General features: G+C 34.5%; 1 protein-coding gene across 4 annotated transcripts; it reads left to right on the top strand.

Moving 5' to 3' along the window:
- On the top strand, positions 1-18,594 carry LOC106052600 (uncharacterized). 4 transcript variants are annotated; one of them, XM_056011199.1, is made up of 7 exons: positions 2-165; positions 4,413-4,495; positions 6,832-6,891; positions 8,036-8,087; positions 9,835-10,170; positions 11,344-11,565; positions 15,686-18,594. In XM_056011199.1, the coding sequence occupies exons 3-7, from the start codon at positions 6,880-6,882 to the stop codon at positions 15,829-15,831; spliced, it is 768 nt and encodes a 255-aa protein (XP_055867174.1). In that variant the 5' UTR covers positions 2-165; positions 4,413-4,495; positions 6,832-6,879; the 3' UTR covers positions 15,832-18,594. The 4 variants fall into 4 exon arrangements, with proteins under 4 accessions (XP_055867175.1, XP_055867176.1, XP_055867174.1 ...); XM_056011200.1 differs by lacking the exon at positions 4,413-4,495 and having other exon boundaries at positions 1-168; XM_056011201.1 differs by lacking the exon at positions 4,413-4,495 and having other exon boundaries at positions 1-165.
- The last annotated feature ends 406 nt before the right edge of the window (positions 18,595-19,000 follow it).

Here is a 19,000-nt window from a genome sequence, read left to right on the forward strand (position 1 = left end):
GATTTCCCGCAATTACAGATGTATTGAATATCACTGAGCTCTAGGAAAGTGTACACACTTGTGTGTTTGTTTTTATGTTTCATTATTTCACAATCTCACTACGTTTACGTTTTACACGTAATCTAATTCCAAACTCTTAGATCTTAATTTCACTGTGACAAGAAGGTAGTATGTTTATTTTTATTCTTTAAATCACAATGAAATTTGTAAACGAGGAAATGTGTAGATTACGCTACCACGCCATTTTGTTCCATTTGGAGAAAAAAAAATACTTTGTTGGTTGGCTGTTCTTTTATGCGTATTAATATATGTAGTAAAATTATTAGCAGGCTCTGTATGTATTAAGCACTTTAAATTACCGTGTTCTTTTAATTTACTGTTTAATTTATGCTATTATGTCTTCCAAAAATACACATTGCAAATCAAAATCAAAACAAACAAAAAATAATTGTGAACTATATTTAATTTCTTTCTTCAGAAAATACTAAAATGAAACCATTCACTTCACTCCCTTTTTTTTTTTCTTCTTTTCATGTAACATTGAGGGGACAACATATTTGAAAGTAATTAAGAATATAAAGTTCCATAAGGTTTCACGACCTCTTCCGCTAAATCAAGAACTTTTTATTTTTTTTTGTTGGCAGATATATACTTTTATACATGCCAATTAAAGCAATATGAAGCTCATGAAGTTTTAGTTACTTTCTATACAATACCTATGTATCAGAAGTTTAGAACCATAAAGAATAGTTAAGAGAACTGTGATCTTGTCGAAAGCCTTGGTTTTATCCATAACGTCAGCGTATAGGTCGACGTTCAGCTCTTCATATTAATTGTTGCAAAATTAAAATAAAGTCATAGGCTCTCAGAGAGCACCTAGTTCACTTTATAGTTGGTCAATTGATCAGGACTCATACAAAGATCCTTCCAGCTACTGACAGAATTGTGACTCCTCGATAGTGGGAGATGTCTGACCTACCACGCATTTTGTATATGGATACAATAACGACATCTCTGTTAGTCTGTTAGTTAAAGCAAAACCTACAATTATCTCCGCTTCAGAAGGCCATAACAGCCAGTTTTTTCGTAATTTGTTTTAATATTTTTTTAGATTATAAATTAAACTTTCTCAAATGTCGGTGAGTTATTTAGCATCTATTTCATAATTTTCTTAGGGATATTTGTCAGAATTAGGAATTCAGTTACAGTTCTTTTGTCACTAAAAAAAAGGGTAATTTGATCTATCCAGCGATTTAGTATATCCGCCAGTTTATAGAGTGGAACCATCGGAAGATCGGGAGCTATTCTAATCTTGTAAGTTGGAGCATCGACACTTAGACTCGTAGACGAAGCAGGTTAACGAATAGTTCAATCCACCATTTATTGTTTAGTTCCCATACGTTTGCAGAGTGTCAAATGAAACTTTACAGAAGGATCTGGTTGCAATGTCATTAGGATTAACAGTTGAAACTTCGTTTTAGTAATTTTCGCATCGCTCTATTGAGTTTACTTCAATACCACTCAGTCACTTCCAGGAGTATTGTTTTTTAGCTTGTTCCAGTCATTCACTGGAACATCATACTGGAACTTTCTGAGATGAACCTCAACTATCCCTCTGAGTTGGTTTTGTACTTCATTCAGCCTAGATTCCTTCCTTAAAATTCCATTTTCCATGATCATCCTGATGTTAATGTTCCACTTAACCCGTACAAGGTGATAATACAAGGAGATAATACAAGGAGATAATACGTGCAACAGTCAGCGCTCAACATTACTCTGGCTTGCAAGCTCATAATAGCGACACTGCCTCGCTAGTGTGTACTCTAGAAGGTGCCAGTACTTTGAGCATGGATGCTGCCATGTAGTCTTGAAACATATTTTTTTTAATAGACAATTGTGTTGGTATTTGCAATATTTGATTGAAAGCAGAGTTTCAATAGTAGTCTGCCGTTATCAAAGGTGGATGTGAACTAAATATTAGTTTTATATCATAATACTTTATAATATCTTATCTTATGTAATACAGACGTTACTTCAAAAAAGAAGATGATTACGTCCTACGCGTCATGCATTCAGTCATGCATATTAACCAATGACTTAAATTCTGCCAAGTCATTGGTTTTCCTGGCTAGCTCAGGTGACTTATTTCATGCTCTAGGAAAAAAGGAGCATTTGTACAAATTTGTCCTAGCATATGGGACGATAAATGTGCATTTAATAAGGTCTGTCTTCGAGCCCAAAGATTAAATTAAAGACGAAGGCATTATTTTACATGGCAACGCAGTCCGAGCTGTGATCTAAATATTTTGCACAAGCAACGCAGAGACAACGTTTGTAGGTGGTATCGTAACACATAAAATCTATCTAAATATCTATATATAGATGCATGTATATATGTTGGCAGCAGGAAGCAAATTAATTCTATTGAATATTCGGTGTTTTTGGACAAAGTGCTAAAAGATTCTACTTTGCTATACATTTTATTTAAGCAATGTAAAAAATTTCCAAATTTAAAACTTATAGATAAATTGTCACAAACTAATAAGAAATAAACAATAGGCAGCCTTAATATATAAAACATTCAATATGTCTTTATTACTATTTTAATGCAAGATATTAAAGAAAAAAGTAATATTTTGAAAAAGTAATAACTAATTTTGTTTAGACTTTGGGTCAGTGAGAGCAGGAAAAGTTATAGGAATTATATATTATGTACACTTTGCTTCAATATTGAGAAATAGTCGACCGGCGGGTAGCATACGCCGCTATTTTGATTGGCAGGACTTAGGCCACTGCAACTTATGCGACCGCGGTGTGCCCCCGTTTTTAAAGGATCCGCACTTTCATAGGACCCGCGCTAATTCAAGGTGTATACATTATTAAATTAAATCATTTTATAACTTAAAACAGATTTCCCGCGCACTACTGTCGATTTACCAGGAACTCCTGGAAATCTCCCGAAATTGCAAAATATACGAACAATTCCTTAAATTATACGGAAATATATAGAAAAAAAATGTGTCAATTTGGGTGTTGTTCAAATCGTTTTTGAGCTCTTTAACGTCTCATTCCTCTTGTAATTATTTCACATCCCTGGTTCCAAAAGTTATTTTATTTATGGCATATATTCTGTTTTCATTAGATTAGTAATACATTTTTCGTCACCGCCTTAGTTTGTGATGACTAGTGCTGAGCTTGGTAACCCGTTGACGGTCGAGGTTATACGGGTTTATAACTTCATGTGGTATAAAAAGGGAATATATACCTGCATGGCGGCGCCCATCCCTCTCTATACCTTACTACAGCTAAGTACCGCCTTGATCCTGAACAAGTTACCGTGACAGTCCATCCTCAGGCCTAGTCGGTAACATTAGTCAATAAGGCATTTCATCCAGTGGTTCCATTTCAACACCACACTCTTACATGTTTTGGATTCCAGGTCAGACTCTAGTGTGAGAGATTTAGGAGATATAATGGGATTACCAAAGATACTACCATTATCCAGTTCCCCTCTATGTCTAGTGTGAGAGATTTAGGAGATATAATGGGATTACCAAAGATACTACCATTATCCAGTTCCCCTCTATGTCTAGTGTGAGAGATTTAGGAGATATAATGGGATTACCAAAGATACTAACATTATCCGGTTCCCCTCTATGTCTAGTGTGAGAGATTTAGGAGATATAATGGGATTACCAAAGATACTAACATTATCCGGTTCCCCTCTATGTCTAGTGTGAGAGATTTAGGAGATATAATGGGATTACCAAAGATACTAACATTATCCGGTTCCCCTCTATGTCTAGTGTGAGAGATTTAGGAGATATAATGGGATTACCAAAGATACTACCATTATCCGGTTCCCCTCTATGTCTAGTGTGAGAGATTTAGGAGATATAATGGGATTACCAAAGATACTAACATTATCCGGTTCCCCTCTATGTCTAGTGTGAGAGATTTAGGAGATATAATGGGATTACCAAAGATACTAACATTATCCGGTTCCCCTCTATGTCTAGTGTGAGAGATTTAGGAGATATAATGGGATTACCAAAGATACTAACATTATCCGGTTCCCCTCTATGTCTAGTGTGAGAGATTTAGGAGATATAATGGGATTACCAAAGATACTACCATTATCCGGTTCCCCTCTATGTCTAGTGTGAGAGATTTAGGAGATATAATGGGATTACCAAAGATACTAACATTATCCAGTTCCCCTCTATGTCTTATGCAATACACTTCTTGGATTAAAAAAACGACGCGATTAATATATTAGAAACGGCCTAGAAAATTAATAGATATAATCCAGTGCCAATTAAACTTTTTGTTCATTAAATTACATTTCATATCTGAAAACATTTTTTTACTTCGACGTAATGTGATCCGTGTGTTTGTTTTTCATTTCCAAGTGAGCCCTGTCCATTGTAAGGTTGGGTCCAGCGACATTGACTTTACTCCTGAGGATATGTACCCGTGACCAAGCATCAACTTGGTAGGTGATGTTTCCATTTGTTCACATGTGTTGTCCCATGATATAGATTGAGCATCAGTATTAAACGTATCAAAATATGTAAAGAAAACATGTTAATTATAATACATTTGCTGAGGGTTTGATGTTAGTTTTTTTTTATATAATTGGGCACATTGACAATTTATATGATTGGTTGGTTGATTATACATACAAAAAAGCCTTTAGGGCAGATGATGTAAAGATCATTTGTTTCTTTGGCCTTCGGTTAACGAGGGTGTCATGTGGCCAGCACAACCGCCTTACGTTTTCCCCTACTAATGTCAGGTACATTAAAGCTGGATGGATTCAGAGGCGCCTTAAAGATCCCGAAATTAAAAAGCCCAGTCTTCATTAGTATGCTAACCCGCACCCCTGGTTTGGAAGCCAAGCGCTTTACCGCTAAGCCACAGCGCCTCTATCGATAATACAAGTAAATTGATATCAAGATAACCTTCGCCATATTACTGATTTGCACTAAATCAAAGCATACTTTCTAAAATATTTAAGACATTTTATTTCTAAAACAGTGTATAATTTATAATCCATAAAAGTTGGTTTTTTTTCAAGCTTAAAGAGAGAGAAGAAGGTGCGCGAGAGACAGCTAGAGAGAGAGAGAGAGAATGTACGCGCTAGAAAGAAATAAAAATGAACAAAAGAAAGAGAGGGGGAGGAATCTTGCGAGAGTGAGAGGTAGAAAGCAGGATAGAGAGAGCGTTTAAACTAAGTGACAGGGACAGAGACGGGACAGACATAGAGTTTATAAAAAATCACAGTAACGTGCTTTGAATATTCCCATTAAGAAAGCAAAGCACTCTGTATTAGGAAATATAATATTGACTGTTTATCTTGTAAGCATTCAAACTATGGAAAAGAAAACAATATTATCGGGCATTTTAACCCTTCTGAAATTTTCGTAATATAGGGACTTCTATGTATTATTCAAAAAGCTATATATAGATAACACTACAAATGAAAAAAAAATGTCTGTCAAACTTCAAAACAGCTGAAACAAGACGTTGTCGTGTATAAGAAAGAAATTTGTCTTCTTTTCCAACCCTAACCTATGCAACATGTAATTTAATGTTTAGATCTAAATCTAGTAAGTAACATCTAAAACTAAAGCACTCTCGTATCATAATCGTTATTTTATATTTCTTAGATATATATCCTAAACAAAATCAGTATAGAGTAGTTAAGTTATAAAGCAGTGCATGTGCAGGCTAACTAATATAATCCATTTGTCTAGAAGCGCATCAAATAATACACAATGAAGAATGACTAAAGGCTAGCAACTGATGTCTTGCCTTAAATAGTTTCACATTTATATGCATTTGTATATTGATTGATATTTGTATATTGATTGATATTTGTACATTGATTGATATTTGTATAATGATCTATCTGAAACGTTTTCAACACTGCTAAAACATTCAATCAAGATTCCCAAGATTCCATTTTTTACCCTATATCTAGTTTATGCTAATTAATTATCGTCTAGAAAAATATGACTATCTTACCCCCACCCCTGTTCAAAGTGACCTAATCACACGGACTTCTAATGGTCAGTCATTATTGTGTGCGGTCAAGCGTGACACCTTACTCAGACTTGTAACTAGCCCGCTCTTTCTGTTCTGGCTAGCACCATGAAGCAGACGCTGAAGAAAGTAATAATTCTATTAATTGTATGACATTCACTACCACGTATGTCCCTCAGTTTTTTGGACAATAGGAACTAGTGTCATTCGTAGGCCTTGCTTTTTTTAGAAGCTAGTGTCATTCGTAGGCCTTGCTTTTTTTGGAGCTAGTGTCATTCGTAGGCCTTGTTTTTTTTTTGGAGCTAGTGTCATTCGTAGGTCTTGCTTTTTTTTTGGAGCTAGTGTCATTCGTAGGCCTTGCTTTTTTTTATCTCTCACCCTTTTCTTCTGCCAGCACTGTTTTCATGTCCTCTGCAACCTGTGCGCCAGTTTTCACATCGCGACGACATGATTCTCTATCGTATGCGTCTTTCTCCCAAGTGGCAGGGTTAACATAATCTTATGACACTTAGCAAGGCACCGGCATCTAATTTTCTTTATTGATGTTTTTAAAAATAATTTCTGTCTTTATAGAAATTTTAATTAATTAGTCATTTTAATGGAAACATAACATTAATGCAGACCGAGTTAAATGTAAATATGAATGGTTGATAAACTAGCATTCATCTTAAAACACAGAAAACAATCACTGATTACAGTGTTTCCGACTGACAATATTCAAAATCAATATTTATTGTAAATATTTTGTTTCCAATATGATTATAAATAACGACAATTTTGCAGATTCATTGTTTCATTCATGTGAACAGCTTACCGACAGAATTGTTAAGAATGTTTTCCATAGTAAGTATATTTCTCATTAATATTGGGACTCGAAGACAGGCCTCATTGTTATTGTTATTATTATTATTTTAATTATTATGTTAGAAATGAATGAGTATTCATTTTCTAGCGCTGTCAGTGTCGAGTTACTATTATTATTATAACCATATTATTATTATTATTATTATCTATCATGCAAACATTATTTTTAATAAATTTGATTTATTCTTTTATTTAAAGAGATTACACCACAGCTTTCATAAAAATTGTTTAGGTAAAATATGTTTAACGTAACAATTATTTTTTTTACACATGTAGGCTCTATTGAAAATACTTTTAATGACTATTGAAATGATATTCTCTTATTTTTTAAATGTAATATATACTAGCTGGATATGACCCGCGACATGAGCCCCTAAGCTTGGGGATTACTGATTTAGTGGATTGGATTTAGATCTATGTCAAACATGGCGAATGATTCCTTAACTTTTCTGTTTATTTTGTCAAGAAAATTAAAATAGCATGTAAAAATGAGTGTTCTGATGTCTAAGAAAAGGAATCTACACGAAGACTCTGTTTATTAATTGTTATTATTAATGTCTACAGTATTAATTTATTTCTCAGTGACAACAGAACAATGGGTTTACCAGATTTATTAAAAAGTTTCGTTCTTAAATAGAATTAAATTTAGTTTCTTTTTATTTTTAGAGCCTTCCGGTTGTAGTGGGAAATGTAACACACACTATAGTCTCCGCCGTCAACAAATGAAATTTTGTCCCCAGTTTTATTAAAATTGTTTAAGCAGTTTTAATTTCTATGCAAATACATACATATATACATACATACATACATACATACATACACACAAACATACATACATACATACATACATACATACATACATACATACATACATACATATATACATGCACATATACATACACACATACACACATTCACACATACATACATACATACAAACATACATACATAAATACATACATACTTACATACATACATACATACATAGGGCCTACATTCATACATACATCTATACATAAATGTATACTCCTTACATTCTACTTTATATATTAGATAAACGAAAATAATAAACTATTACTGTTTTTTTTTCTAAGTATGTTTCTTTCATTTGTATTACTCACAGCCTAAAGTAAACTGGGTTGGCTTATGTGTGTTGCTCATCGTATCAAGCGGAGGTTTGTACTTAGTGTCTTCATTTTGTTTTTTATTTTATATATATATAACGCGCTGATGTTGGACTACGGTTGACATACTTCTTAGACCAATCTGTTTTAGCCTTCCTGCCTGTCTATATTACCACACACAAATAGACACGGTAAATCATGGGTGTAGCCAGGGGGGGGGGGGGTTGGGGTTCAACCCCCCCCCCCCCCCGAAATGACCCGAATTCAGTGACTGATTTTTTGCTTTAATTTTGTTTATTTTAGGTGAGATTTTAATACTAAATCATCACTTACCACAGCACAGCCGAACGGGTTTTGAGATAAAAATCCCTCTACCAGGCTCAAAACCCCCTGCCATGGGTTTTGAGTTTAAAACCCCCTACCAGAGGATTTTGAGTAAAAAAAAAACTCCTACCAAGGGGTTTTGAAAACCTCTCTCTTCAATATTATTTTAAAGCAAACTACAGTCTCCAAATTCTATGATCGTAGCTAAATGGGGTTTTGAATTTAAAAAACAAAAACAAAAAAAAACAGATGATTTTGACGATAAAACTTTCCTTTTCGATATAAAATCTAAAGCGAAATACAGGTATGTAATTCCAAGAGCGTAGTCATGAGAGGTTACAAATTTCTACCAGTGGCTGGGCTTCATTAATAAAGTGTGAATAGTTATCTGCCAAAATTGAAAAACACTCAATGTGGCTCAACAAAGATGGCTAAGACAGATTTTAGGAGTCAGTTATAGAGATCGGGTCTTAATCAAAGAAATCATATGCCGAACTGTGAGTCGAACCCTTAGTAAGGTTGTGACAGAGCGTCGCATGAGGTTTTGCGGGACATGTTCTCCGACAAAATGAATTACGCAAAATAAGAGTTGCGGAAACAGCTTACCGAAAAATGCGCCGAACGGCGCGAGAGGGTCTAAGTCAGTAAGAATAGCACATTAGGTTTTTGAAATAAAACTTTTTAATAGCAAGATAATGCACTGTAGATACCTCAGAATATGCATTTCGTTGGCTTTCAGTACCAGAAATAGTGCTCGGCGGCGGGGCTTTGCCCCTCGCTGGGGGAGCACTACGAGCTCCCCCAGACCCCCTTGCTGGCAAGGAAGGGGAGTCTACAAGATTTCCACTAATTCCAGGAAGAATCTATTCTAGGGCACAATAAACGTCTTCCGAAAGGGTCAGAATGTAATAAAGATTAATTATGTACACGCGCACACACATATGTATTTTTTTTCCGCGAGGGGGGGGCGGGGGGAATCCACCCCAAACCTCCCCCCCCCCCCGAAAAAAAATCCTGTCTACGCCCATGCTGTAAATTGAAAGGAAACACATCTTTCCCAAAAACTTATTGGCCTTTATATATTTATCGCATAATTCTGTTGGAATCCTCTAATAGAAATCTCTCATTTCCTACCACGAACTTTTAGACCGCCCCCGCCGAGCTCTCAACAAGTAATGTTAACTTTCCCACAACTCTAAATAGCTTCCACATTTGACAACAATTAGCATTTTAGAAGTCAAAGAGTCAACATTTTCATTGATGCATTTTGTGTTAAGCATATTAAAGCCTGCGTCATTAAAAAACAACAACTGGTTTAGACGATCACTCATTTGTTTATCAATATTTCACTTAAAGCGTCCAAAATGACTGCTAAGGTACAGTTAAATCTTCAGAGCGAACGTTTTGCTTGTTAATCAATATGTTACCCATGCTATTTATCTTTTAATTCAATTTTTTTTTTGTTAATTCACAGAGTCAGCTGGTTCGGATGGAATACAAATATTTCATGAGGGAGACGACATACCGATCAAAGCGATGATTCAACATACAGTACATGAGGAACTGAAAATAGCTTGGTATAAAGGAGTTGATATAGTGTCAATTTGTTCTCTATCAGATGGGTGTTCTCAATACTCTACAGAAATTGAAACATCTCTAAGTAAATCGGTCGTTGAAGAATGTTTCGAGAGCGTGATAACAATCAAACATGCTAGTAAAAAGCAATGTGATCTCTGGACACTAAAATATCTTGGACTTGCCAGAGTAGAGAAGCCTGGGGAGCTGTATCACTGCCAGATAAGTTTTAAGAGTAAGTATTTTCTTCGCAATATCATAGGAGTTGACCAGAATTGAATAATTAGTAAAAACATATTTTATTTCTATATTGCTTTTTAAAACCGTTCTCTTTATATCAGTCGTGTGATTGTGTACAGTAGGGACTAGGCTAGCCACCTAACAGTTTTAAATAATGATATTTACATTACTTAAAATGAAGCAGTTTACAATTATTGAAATGTGCGAGTGTCCAAAATTCGAATTGGACTTTACAGGTCATAGCACCTAAAACTTATGTTAGCAGCGCGTGCCTACACGTTATACCACTTAACTTTTATTCTTATTCGTTGGATCACTTCATCACAGTAACAGGTGTTTTGTCCAGCGGGCCTTATTCAACACCATTTTATCCATTTGAAAAATATTGGCATTACTGTTTGTAATATTTATCTTGTTAATGTTATTAGTAAAAAAAAATAGATAGATAGACACACACACACATATGTATATATATATATATATATAGATAGATAGATAGATATAGATAGATAGATAGATAGATAGATAGATAGATAGATAGATAGATAGATAGATAGATAGATAGATAGATAGATAGATAGATAGATAGATAGATAGAAAGATAGATTGATGGATATATACATAGACAGACACATAGATAGATAGGTTGATTGATTGAATAATTGATTGGTTGATTAAAAAAATGTTATTACAATACAATATCTCTATTCAAGTCACAAATTCATGGAACCTGGGTTAAATATTGACATGGATCTTAAGTAACAAAATACTCTTAAGATTTTCCTAGAAAGTTATTAGTTAATGTGTATTGTAGGCCACTCTAGGAACACTCTAGTTTAACCGTTGTAATTTTTGTAAGTTAAAAATAAGATATAAATTTAAATTTGGTTAGAAAACTAATTTCGAGATTTAAATGTAAATGCTTATCATTGAATTAATATAGAGTGTAGAAGGTCTATACAATCGCTTATGCAGGATTCTTTCTCTGGGGGTGGAGGGCAGGCTAAAAATTATGTGATGTTTTTTAATCTCACATTTATTAGTTATTACAAGAGAAACACTCACTTTATAATGTATATAAAAGCGTATGTCTTTTTTGTTTAGAATTAATTGTTTGAAGCTAATGTGTCGACGCTTTTCCAAATTCAGTTGTTATGGTTTGTTCTAGATACTTCGAAAGCTGACATTGAAAGAAGTTGCAAAGATCCACCTAGGGCTACTGCATTGAAAAATGACAATGGTTACACTACAGACGAAGTAATAAATACTACATTGAAAAGCGACAATGATTACACTACAAACATAGTAATAATTATGGCAGTACTTGCGTGCATTATTACATCTGTTGTCGTACTAAGCGGCATCGTATGTGTTAAGAAAATGTTACCACGTAAGTCTTTTATTTTTCTTTTTGTTTATCTTATTTTATAAAATAAGGACGTTACATAAAAAAAAAAGATGATTACGTCCTACGCGTGTTCCTATGTCAATCTAGTCATGCGTGTTAATCAACGACTTGACTTAAATTATGCCAAAGTCATTGGTGTTCCTGACTAGCTCAGGCAGCCCATTCCATGGTCTAATAGCACTGGGGAAGGATAAATTGAGATACTTTAATAAGAGAGATGACCATTCACCTTATTTTTAGCATATTTATGAAAACTGTTTTAGATTGAATAAGAAGTAGGCCTTTTACGAAGCAATTAGATCAGGGGTTCTCAACCTGTGAGTCGGGACCCCCTTTGGGGGTCGATTGACCACTAGCCAGGGGTCGCTTAAGACCATCGAAAGTATGGATTGTTTTTGTTTTTTTCTTCTATTGCTGTATGTGTGTGGGGGGGCGCGGCAGAGTGGGGGATTGTAAAAAGGGGTCGCCGAGCATAAAAGGCTGAGAACCGCTGAATTAGATTAATTAGATAATCATTCCATAACATCTGTTAGGACAGGTTCACATTTAACTTCACCTTCACCTATCCCTTAGTCTGTTGGACCGTTGGGGCACTACACATGTTTTGTCAACCATCTTTCTCCTTTCCTCTCTGTCCTTTGTCTTTGATAGAATTTTATTACTGACAAGTATATCCATTCTTATATGCTGTCTTCCCATCACTTTCTCAAAATTCCGCTTCATCCTCTTCCTGGTACGGTTCCCTGAAGGAAGGTCTTTGCGAGCCCTGAGGACTGTGTGGATTGGCCATAGGGTTTGAGTGTACGTTTATTGACAGTGGTTAGAAGGTCATCGTGAGGTCCGATTGCTGTGTTAATTCTGTTTCTAATAGCTTCATTCGTGATGTGATCTTTGTAAGTGTCACCTATGATTTAAATATATATTTATAACTATCAGTTCATTCAATACATATGAATATTTTTTTTTTTTACTTTTACCAATCCCTTAGTCTGTTGGACCGTTGGGACCATAAGCCAGACTTATCGACCGTCTTTCACAATTCCTCCCTGTCTTTTGCCATGTTTAGAACCTCTTTCAATGGCAGGCCTGTCCATTCTTTTATGTTGTCCTCCCTTCGCTTTCTCTGTCTGCCTCTTCTTCTTTTTCCTGGTACGTTTCCCTGAAGGAAGGTCTTTGTGAGCACCGCAGATCTTGAAACATGGCCATATATTTTAGGCTTGCGTTTTTTACAATAGTTAGCAGGTTATCTTGGGGTCCTATTGCTGCAGTAAACTTGTCTTTAATCTCTTGATTTATGAAACGGTCTTTAAATGTGACACCTAGGATCCTTCTGCTGAGAATAAAAATATTAACAATGTAATAATAATAACGTTTATAAATTTCCGTATCTGTGGTATTAATGTGTTAATATAACTAACAATACAACATTATCGGCAACACTTTCGACATGTTGAAGTCTCTTCTTTTCGTATCGACAGAGATAGTGTTGTAGTTGTTGACAGTTTGTAGTTCATAGTTTCTGATATTTTCTCAGAAAACATTCAAACCTGCCTTTTTACCTGCCGGGGCGGATCAATTAGCGGGCCTATTTTGAGTTTGTATTTCCACACAAACTGTCTTTGTAACCTTGTTTGTTCGTTTTTTTTTGTTTATTTCTTCACAAATCTAGATGTAGATAATTTTCAGAGTAAAAGTTGGGGAATATCCAGAGAGCATTGTGATTATCAAATGAATTTTTACATATGTATGAAAGCGTGTGTCTGTGTGTGTATATGAATGTGAAGAAAATTACTACAATTTGAAATTTAAAGAATGTAGTTAATGGTAATATGTAGAACAATTTTAGAACTATTAGATCTTGATCTACAAGTAGGCATTTATTCTTGATATACAATTTTTAAAGTAGTTAAAATGGTCGCAATAATATAAGGCCTATTAAAAGATTGTGAAATAGAGTGATTATGACATTCGATTATCAGGAGGATTGATTATCCGGTCATACACAGTTGACCAATTTATCCAGATAATGAACGTTATACTGTACTTCTATTAATTACAGGTACTGTGGTGATACAAGTTCCTTTAAGTCTTTATTTGCAAAAGAATTTAATAACAATATATGTACATATTACATAAGGTTAACATTCAACACAAAGGAACCACTAGATCTTTTCTTTCATATTGTTATTTCATATTGTTAACACACCTCGTGACTGCCCTCCATTCCACTTACTGTCTAGGAACACAACACTTGACAGTGTGTGTCACGGTTGGCCACACATGCCGTATATTAACTGTCTCAACAGGTACACACTCTAAAAATGTGCCCCCCCCGGCCTTTTGTTTACATGATAAACACAAAAATGAGACGGCATATAGTTGGAATTTGGGACTGAGGTCTTTCTATTGGAGGATGCCTCGATAATATCTGATAAGATTATTGTAATACTGGCTTCTACTAAACATACAAGGGACAAGATAATGTTTGTTTGTTTTTTGGGGGGAAGGGGCGTTTCATAAAAAATAGTGCATGAGTTTTCGAGGTGGGGAAATTTTAATGTAGGGAGATAAGAAGGCTACAAATAATGGGCCTAAGATGTTTTGTGCATACTGAGGGCATACAGCATAATTATAGGCGATTGCGGGTCGTTCCATTGAAGGATGAAAGAGTACAAACCAGAGTTCGTACTGAATTTGAAGGTTAGAAAATGGTGTCAGCTATGAAGTAACGTTGTAATGCGGGCTATTTTATTGATGGATTTAAAAGTGTTCAAGGCGATATACCATTGGAAATTGTCATGTAGAGGTGTGTAAAAGCACTTGGAGCCCTAACGCCAGCAAAAGCGAACAAAAATTCCCTTTTTACCAGCCTGAATGGACGGCGCACACCTCGCATACACTGTTCTGTCAGATGGGGTGTAAGACTCGGGGTTAAACTCGAAGTTTAGTTTTGAGATTACTTCTAGTGGACACGGACACTCCGGACTCGCAGACAAGAGACGCGGCCTAAGGCGCACCTCATGGACCCCCGCCATTTTCATTTAATCTACCAGGCTAACCGTGTGGGACACACCATTTATGTAACGGCCCCTTGAGGGATGGCGCCTGGACGTTGACAGATCGCTGCGGGAGCTCTTTTACATCCCCGCACAGTGCAATGAGATTGTTCAAACTCTTAGGCACTCCCACGCAAGAATTGTTATGCTACACTTTGGCCTAGCCGTCCCCTCTCACGAAAGCTTCCATCAGGGCGCCAATAGTAGCTTAGAATAAGTATCATATATAAGTTTCACATATAGTTATGTGCTTTTAGAATGCAAGGACATATATTTGTTTTATTAAAGGATTTAATGGGTTATTCTAAATAAGATGACTCTCTAGTTAGATCTGTAACTGACAAAATAATAATGAATATGTAAACTGTGGACTATAACAAGAATATTAATTGTTCTTCTTTTAAACTGGACGGTGAAGGGCCGATTTATTAGAAAATAGTGCGTATATGTTGGTGGCAGAGTACTGTAGGGAGATGGAAGGCAAGAACTAATGGGCCTAAGAGGTGTCTGTGCATACTCTATAAGGTGTTGCGTGCTATTCGTTTGTAGGTTGGAAGAGACAAACAAATAAACATAGAATTTGAGGGCATGAAAATTGACTTGGTGTTGGGAGCGTTATAAAGCGGGCCGCTTTATTTTATGGGTTCAAGATTTATGGGTTTAAGATTGCTCGGGCAAAAAAAGAAATTATTCTTTATAACAATCTGACCATTCATTCTTTCGGAAGACGCTTATTGTACTCTAGAATAGGTTTTTGTTAAGTTAGTGGACAGACTGTAGTCAAGTCCATTCCAAGCCAAGCAATGTGGGCTCACCCAGGGAGGGTTCGAGGAGAATCCCGGCAGCTAAGCTCTATTTCCGTATTTTAAAAAAAATGCATATTCTTATTCTGAGATATCTACAGTGCATTGTCCTGCAATTAAAATATTTTAGTTTAAAAAACAACATATTTAAATATTCTTATACGTTCACGTTAATGAAAGAATTATGGTAATTGTATTCCACAGAAACACCACTGAAATTTCGATTCTTTTTTTTCTTTTCAGTTCTGCGTAAGCAAAAGACTACCCAACATTTGACAACTAATCTGAAACAAGTTTATAGAAATGGAATGAATATCGACGTATGGCTTAAATCCATGGATGGGAAATATGGGAAAGAGAAAAACGATTCCGAAATTAGTTTGATATAATGTATCCATAAACATCTTTTAAATTTCAGAAAACAATGTGTTAAAGAAATTTAACAAATAATATTTTTTGATATAATGTTGAATTTCCGTTTTTTTTTTTCACACAAAAATTAGATAAACACTTGATTAAAAATGTTATGTTTTTTGAAAGCTTCGAAAAGCTTTTCAAATATTTCAATAAAAAGCCACAGAAGCCGATAAATATGTGCACTACAGTCATCCAATGACCACATTCTTGTGTTTGTCTTTGAGAACCCTTGACGTTCTGAACATCATACTCAAATGTATCCTTGGTCTTGAGATAAAGCTATTTATACCTTGTAATACATATTTATAGATTTGGTTTACTAGAAATATTGTGTTTTGGACTTTGTCAACGTTTGTTCTAGTATGTACATAATTTGTTTATAATGTCTTTAAATTCCCAATGTTTTGTTTCCTTTTTTCAATTTATGTCTTTGTTTGTAATGAAGATGCCTGTTCAAATAGAAAAAAAAATCTACCAATTGTAGATCTAGAGCTAGCTATCGACGGTAAGCAACTTCTTAGATCTAGTTTCTTATTTAAAAAAAAATTAAAATCTAATTTAAAAAGTTTGTAAACATTTAAAATATAAAAAAAAACTGCATTGAAAATTAGAAAAAAAAGCTTGTGTTTTAAGTGTTGGACATAAAAACATCAGACCATGGGCCTTTAGGCCAATCTGTCAGCTGGTGAATGATCCGAGGAAGACACTGACTATAGATAGTTTTTTAGTGAACATAAAAGTCTGATATATTGTTTTGACCACTCGCTGGTGATCCTATCTATATCTGCAACTACTTCTGTGTGTGTATGTGTCCCAGAACTGTTGGACTTTACTAGTAAAGAAACTCCGAAGATCATGCATTTCGTATGACATGTAAGCCCATGTGGGTTGTATGTCTAGGGCAGCGGAAAGCGAGAACTATGAACAATTCTGAACAAAGTTCTTACTTTTGTTGTTGTGATACCATAAAAGTATGTTTTTTTTATGCAATATATCTTTTGGAAAAGAATAAAAAAAAATATTGATTGAAAAAAAAATGCGTGCGTGTATGTGTGTGTGTGTGTATGTTGACATTTAACATTATAGAGATTAAATATTACGAGGATCACAAAAGTAAATGTGTTTCTTTGACTTACTAATCATTGAATACAATTGTGTGATGTAAATGTACATGCTGTTGTATAACTCTTTGGCTTTACAGTGTATTGCTTGCTCTATGTAATTCCAAATTCTAAGATGCCTTTCATAAACAGATACGGAAGGGGAGAAGAAGGAGAGGCGGTAGGGACGATAAACCATGCGGGCAAAATTCCTTAAATAAATGACACAGTTCGGAGTTCAAAATTACTTAGAAATCTTCATAATATATACTAATTATACATATTTTATCCAATTTTATATAATGTTGCCCCCCCCTCCCTGGTAACCATCTGGTATGTAGTGTCATGATAATCAAACGGCCCCCTTACCTACCTTATCCTTCAGGTTGAGGGTGGCGTTTTAATTACTGTGCTGAAATTTCAATTAGTAAACAGATTTAGTCATTAACTTTATAATGCATTAAACCACTGGTATATTAGCCATTAACCCCCAAAACTTTATTGCTGCACTAAATATATTTTTTTCTGTTAAATATGAATATCTATAGGTCAAACTAAGACATTGCAAAAATATTTTTTTTTTAAATATTCCATTAACGAGTCTGTCAGATGTAAACTGGCAGTGTACGTAGCAGGAGGAGGCGTGGTGGCTGAGCGGTAAAGCGTTTGGCTTTTGAACCGAGGGTCCCGGGTTCGAATCCTGGTGAAGACTGGGATTTTTAATTATTTCGGGATCTTTTTGCGCCTCTGAGTCCACCCAGCTCTAATGGGTACTTGATATTAGTTGGGGAAAGATTAAAGGCGGTTGGTCGTTGTGCTGGCCACATGACACCCTCGTTAACCGTAGGCCACATAAACAGATGACCCTTACATCATCTGCCCTATAGACCACAAGGAAGTGGCCCGTGAGGATAATTATATATTTATTTTTTTAATATAAATTTTACAATCTTTATGTTAAAACAGATTAGTTATAACATAGACAAGTACAACATTAAACATGTTAGAATTAAATAGATTATGTTTTAATGTTTTATTTACTATACAATTATAACAATATAGTAAAAAAGCATGTAAGAACAACATTATACGGTATTATCCAGGTATATTTTTTTAAAACTATAAATAATAATAGGGTAGTGAAATATTCATAGATCATGTCCATAAAAAAAATAATAAAAAAATTGTTGTGCAGTTGAAGCAAACACACTGCAGCATCCATTGTATATTCATATGCTTATCAGTTATGTAATAATCATACATTCCTCTTTTTTTCTAATTCTTTTCATTGGGTCGCAGTCATCATTTGGCATTTTTTTAAGCTTGTTGGCTTTGATGAAGTCTATAGACTCAATTTCCTTGTGATAATTAGCTATATATGAAGGGACTAAATTTTAAAATAATTATACATAATAAATAATGGTGTCTTAGAAGTAAACATAATATGCTACCATATAAAACTAGGACCTAATAACAAATTGTATGATTCTAATGTCACTAAAACTCAATTATGTTTTTGTCTAATTCATTTATTTAGTATCAGAAATCAGGTTATCATCTTGATTCTTATTGATGATTTTGTGAATTGTTAATATTTCATTTAAACCCTAAATAAAATAATATGAATACTTATAATTGTTGTTATACTTTTTTTTCCACGTAACCATACATCAATGAGATTATACTTTGCTAATGTAACGAATATTATTCTAAGCAATTAGTTAAAGCACTACAGACTGGGCTACCTGCATAAAGAAAAACAAAAAAAAATCTATATCAAAAATAATGATATTATTGTTTATATCTATTGGATAATAACCTTATATTTATTATAATTAGATATCTAATTTGCAATTATAAGGACACATATGCCATATAGCAATAATATATGAATATAAGTTAAAACAAACAAATCTATGTTCTAAATGAAGTCTTGATCTCTCTTGATACATATATCAGTCATTGATTACTACAGTGGCCTGTCCTGCAACGTACACTGGGAGTGTACGTCACTAAAAATTATATTTAAAAAAAAACAAGC

This window comes from Biomphalaria glabrata, chromosome 14, assembly GCF_947242115.1.
Source record: "Biomphalaria glabrata chromosome 14, xgBioGlab47.1, whole genome shotgun sequence".
NCBI lineage: Eukaryota > Metazoa > Mollusca > Gastropoda > Planorbidae > Biomphalaria > Biomphalaria glabrata.

What these genes read in the sequence shown, in the direction of transcription:
- LOC106052600 (XM_056011200.1), top strand. An exon ending in GCTCATCGTATCAAGCGGAG is followed by an intron (nt 8,088 to 9,834) that starts GTTTGTACTTAG and finishes GTTAATTCACAG; the next exon opens with AGTCAGCTGGTTCGGATGGA. An exon ending in TGTTAAGAAAATGTTACCAC is followed by an intron (nt 11,566 to 15,685) that starts GTAAGTCTTTTA and finishes TTTTCTTTTCAG; the next exon opens with TTCTGCGTAAGCAAAAGACT.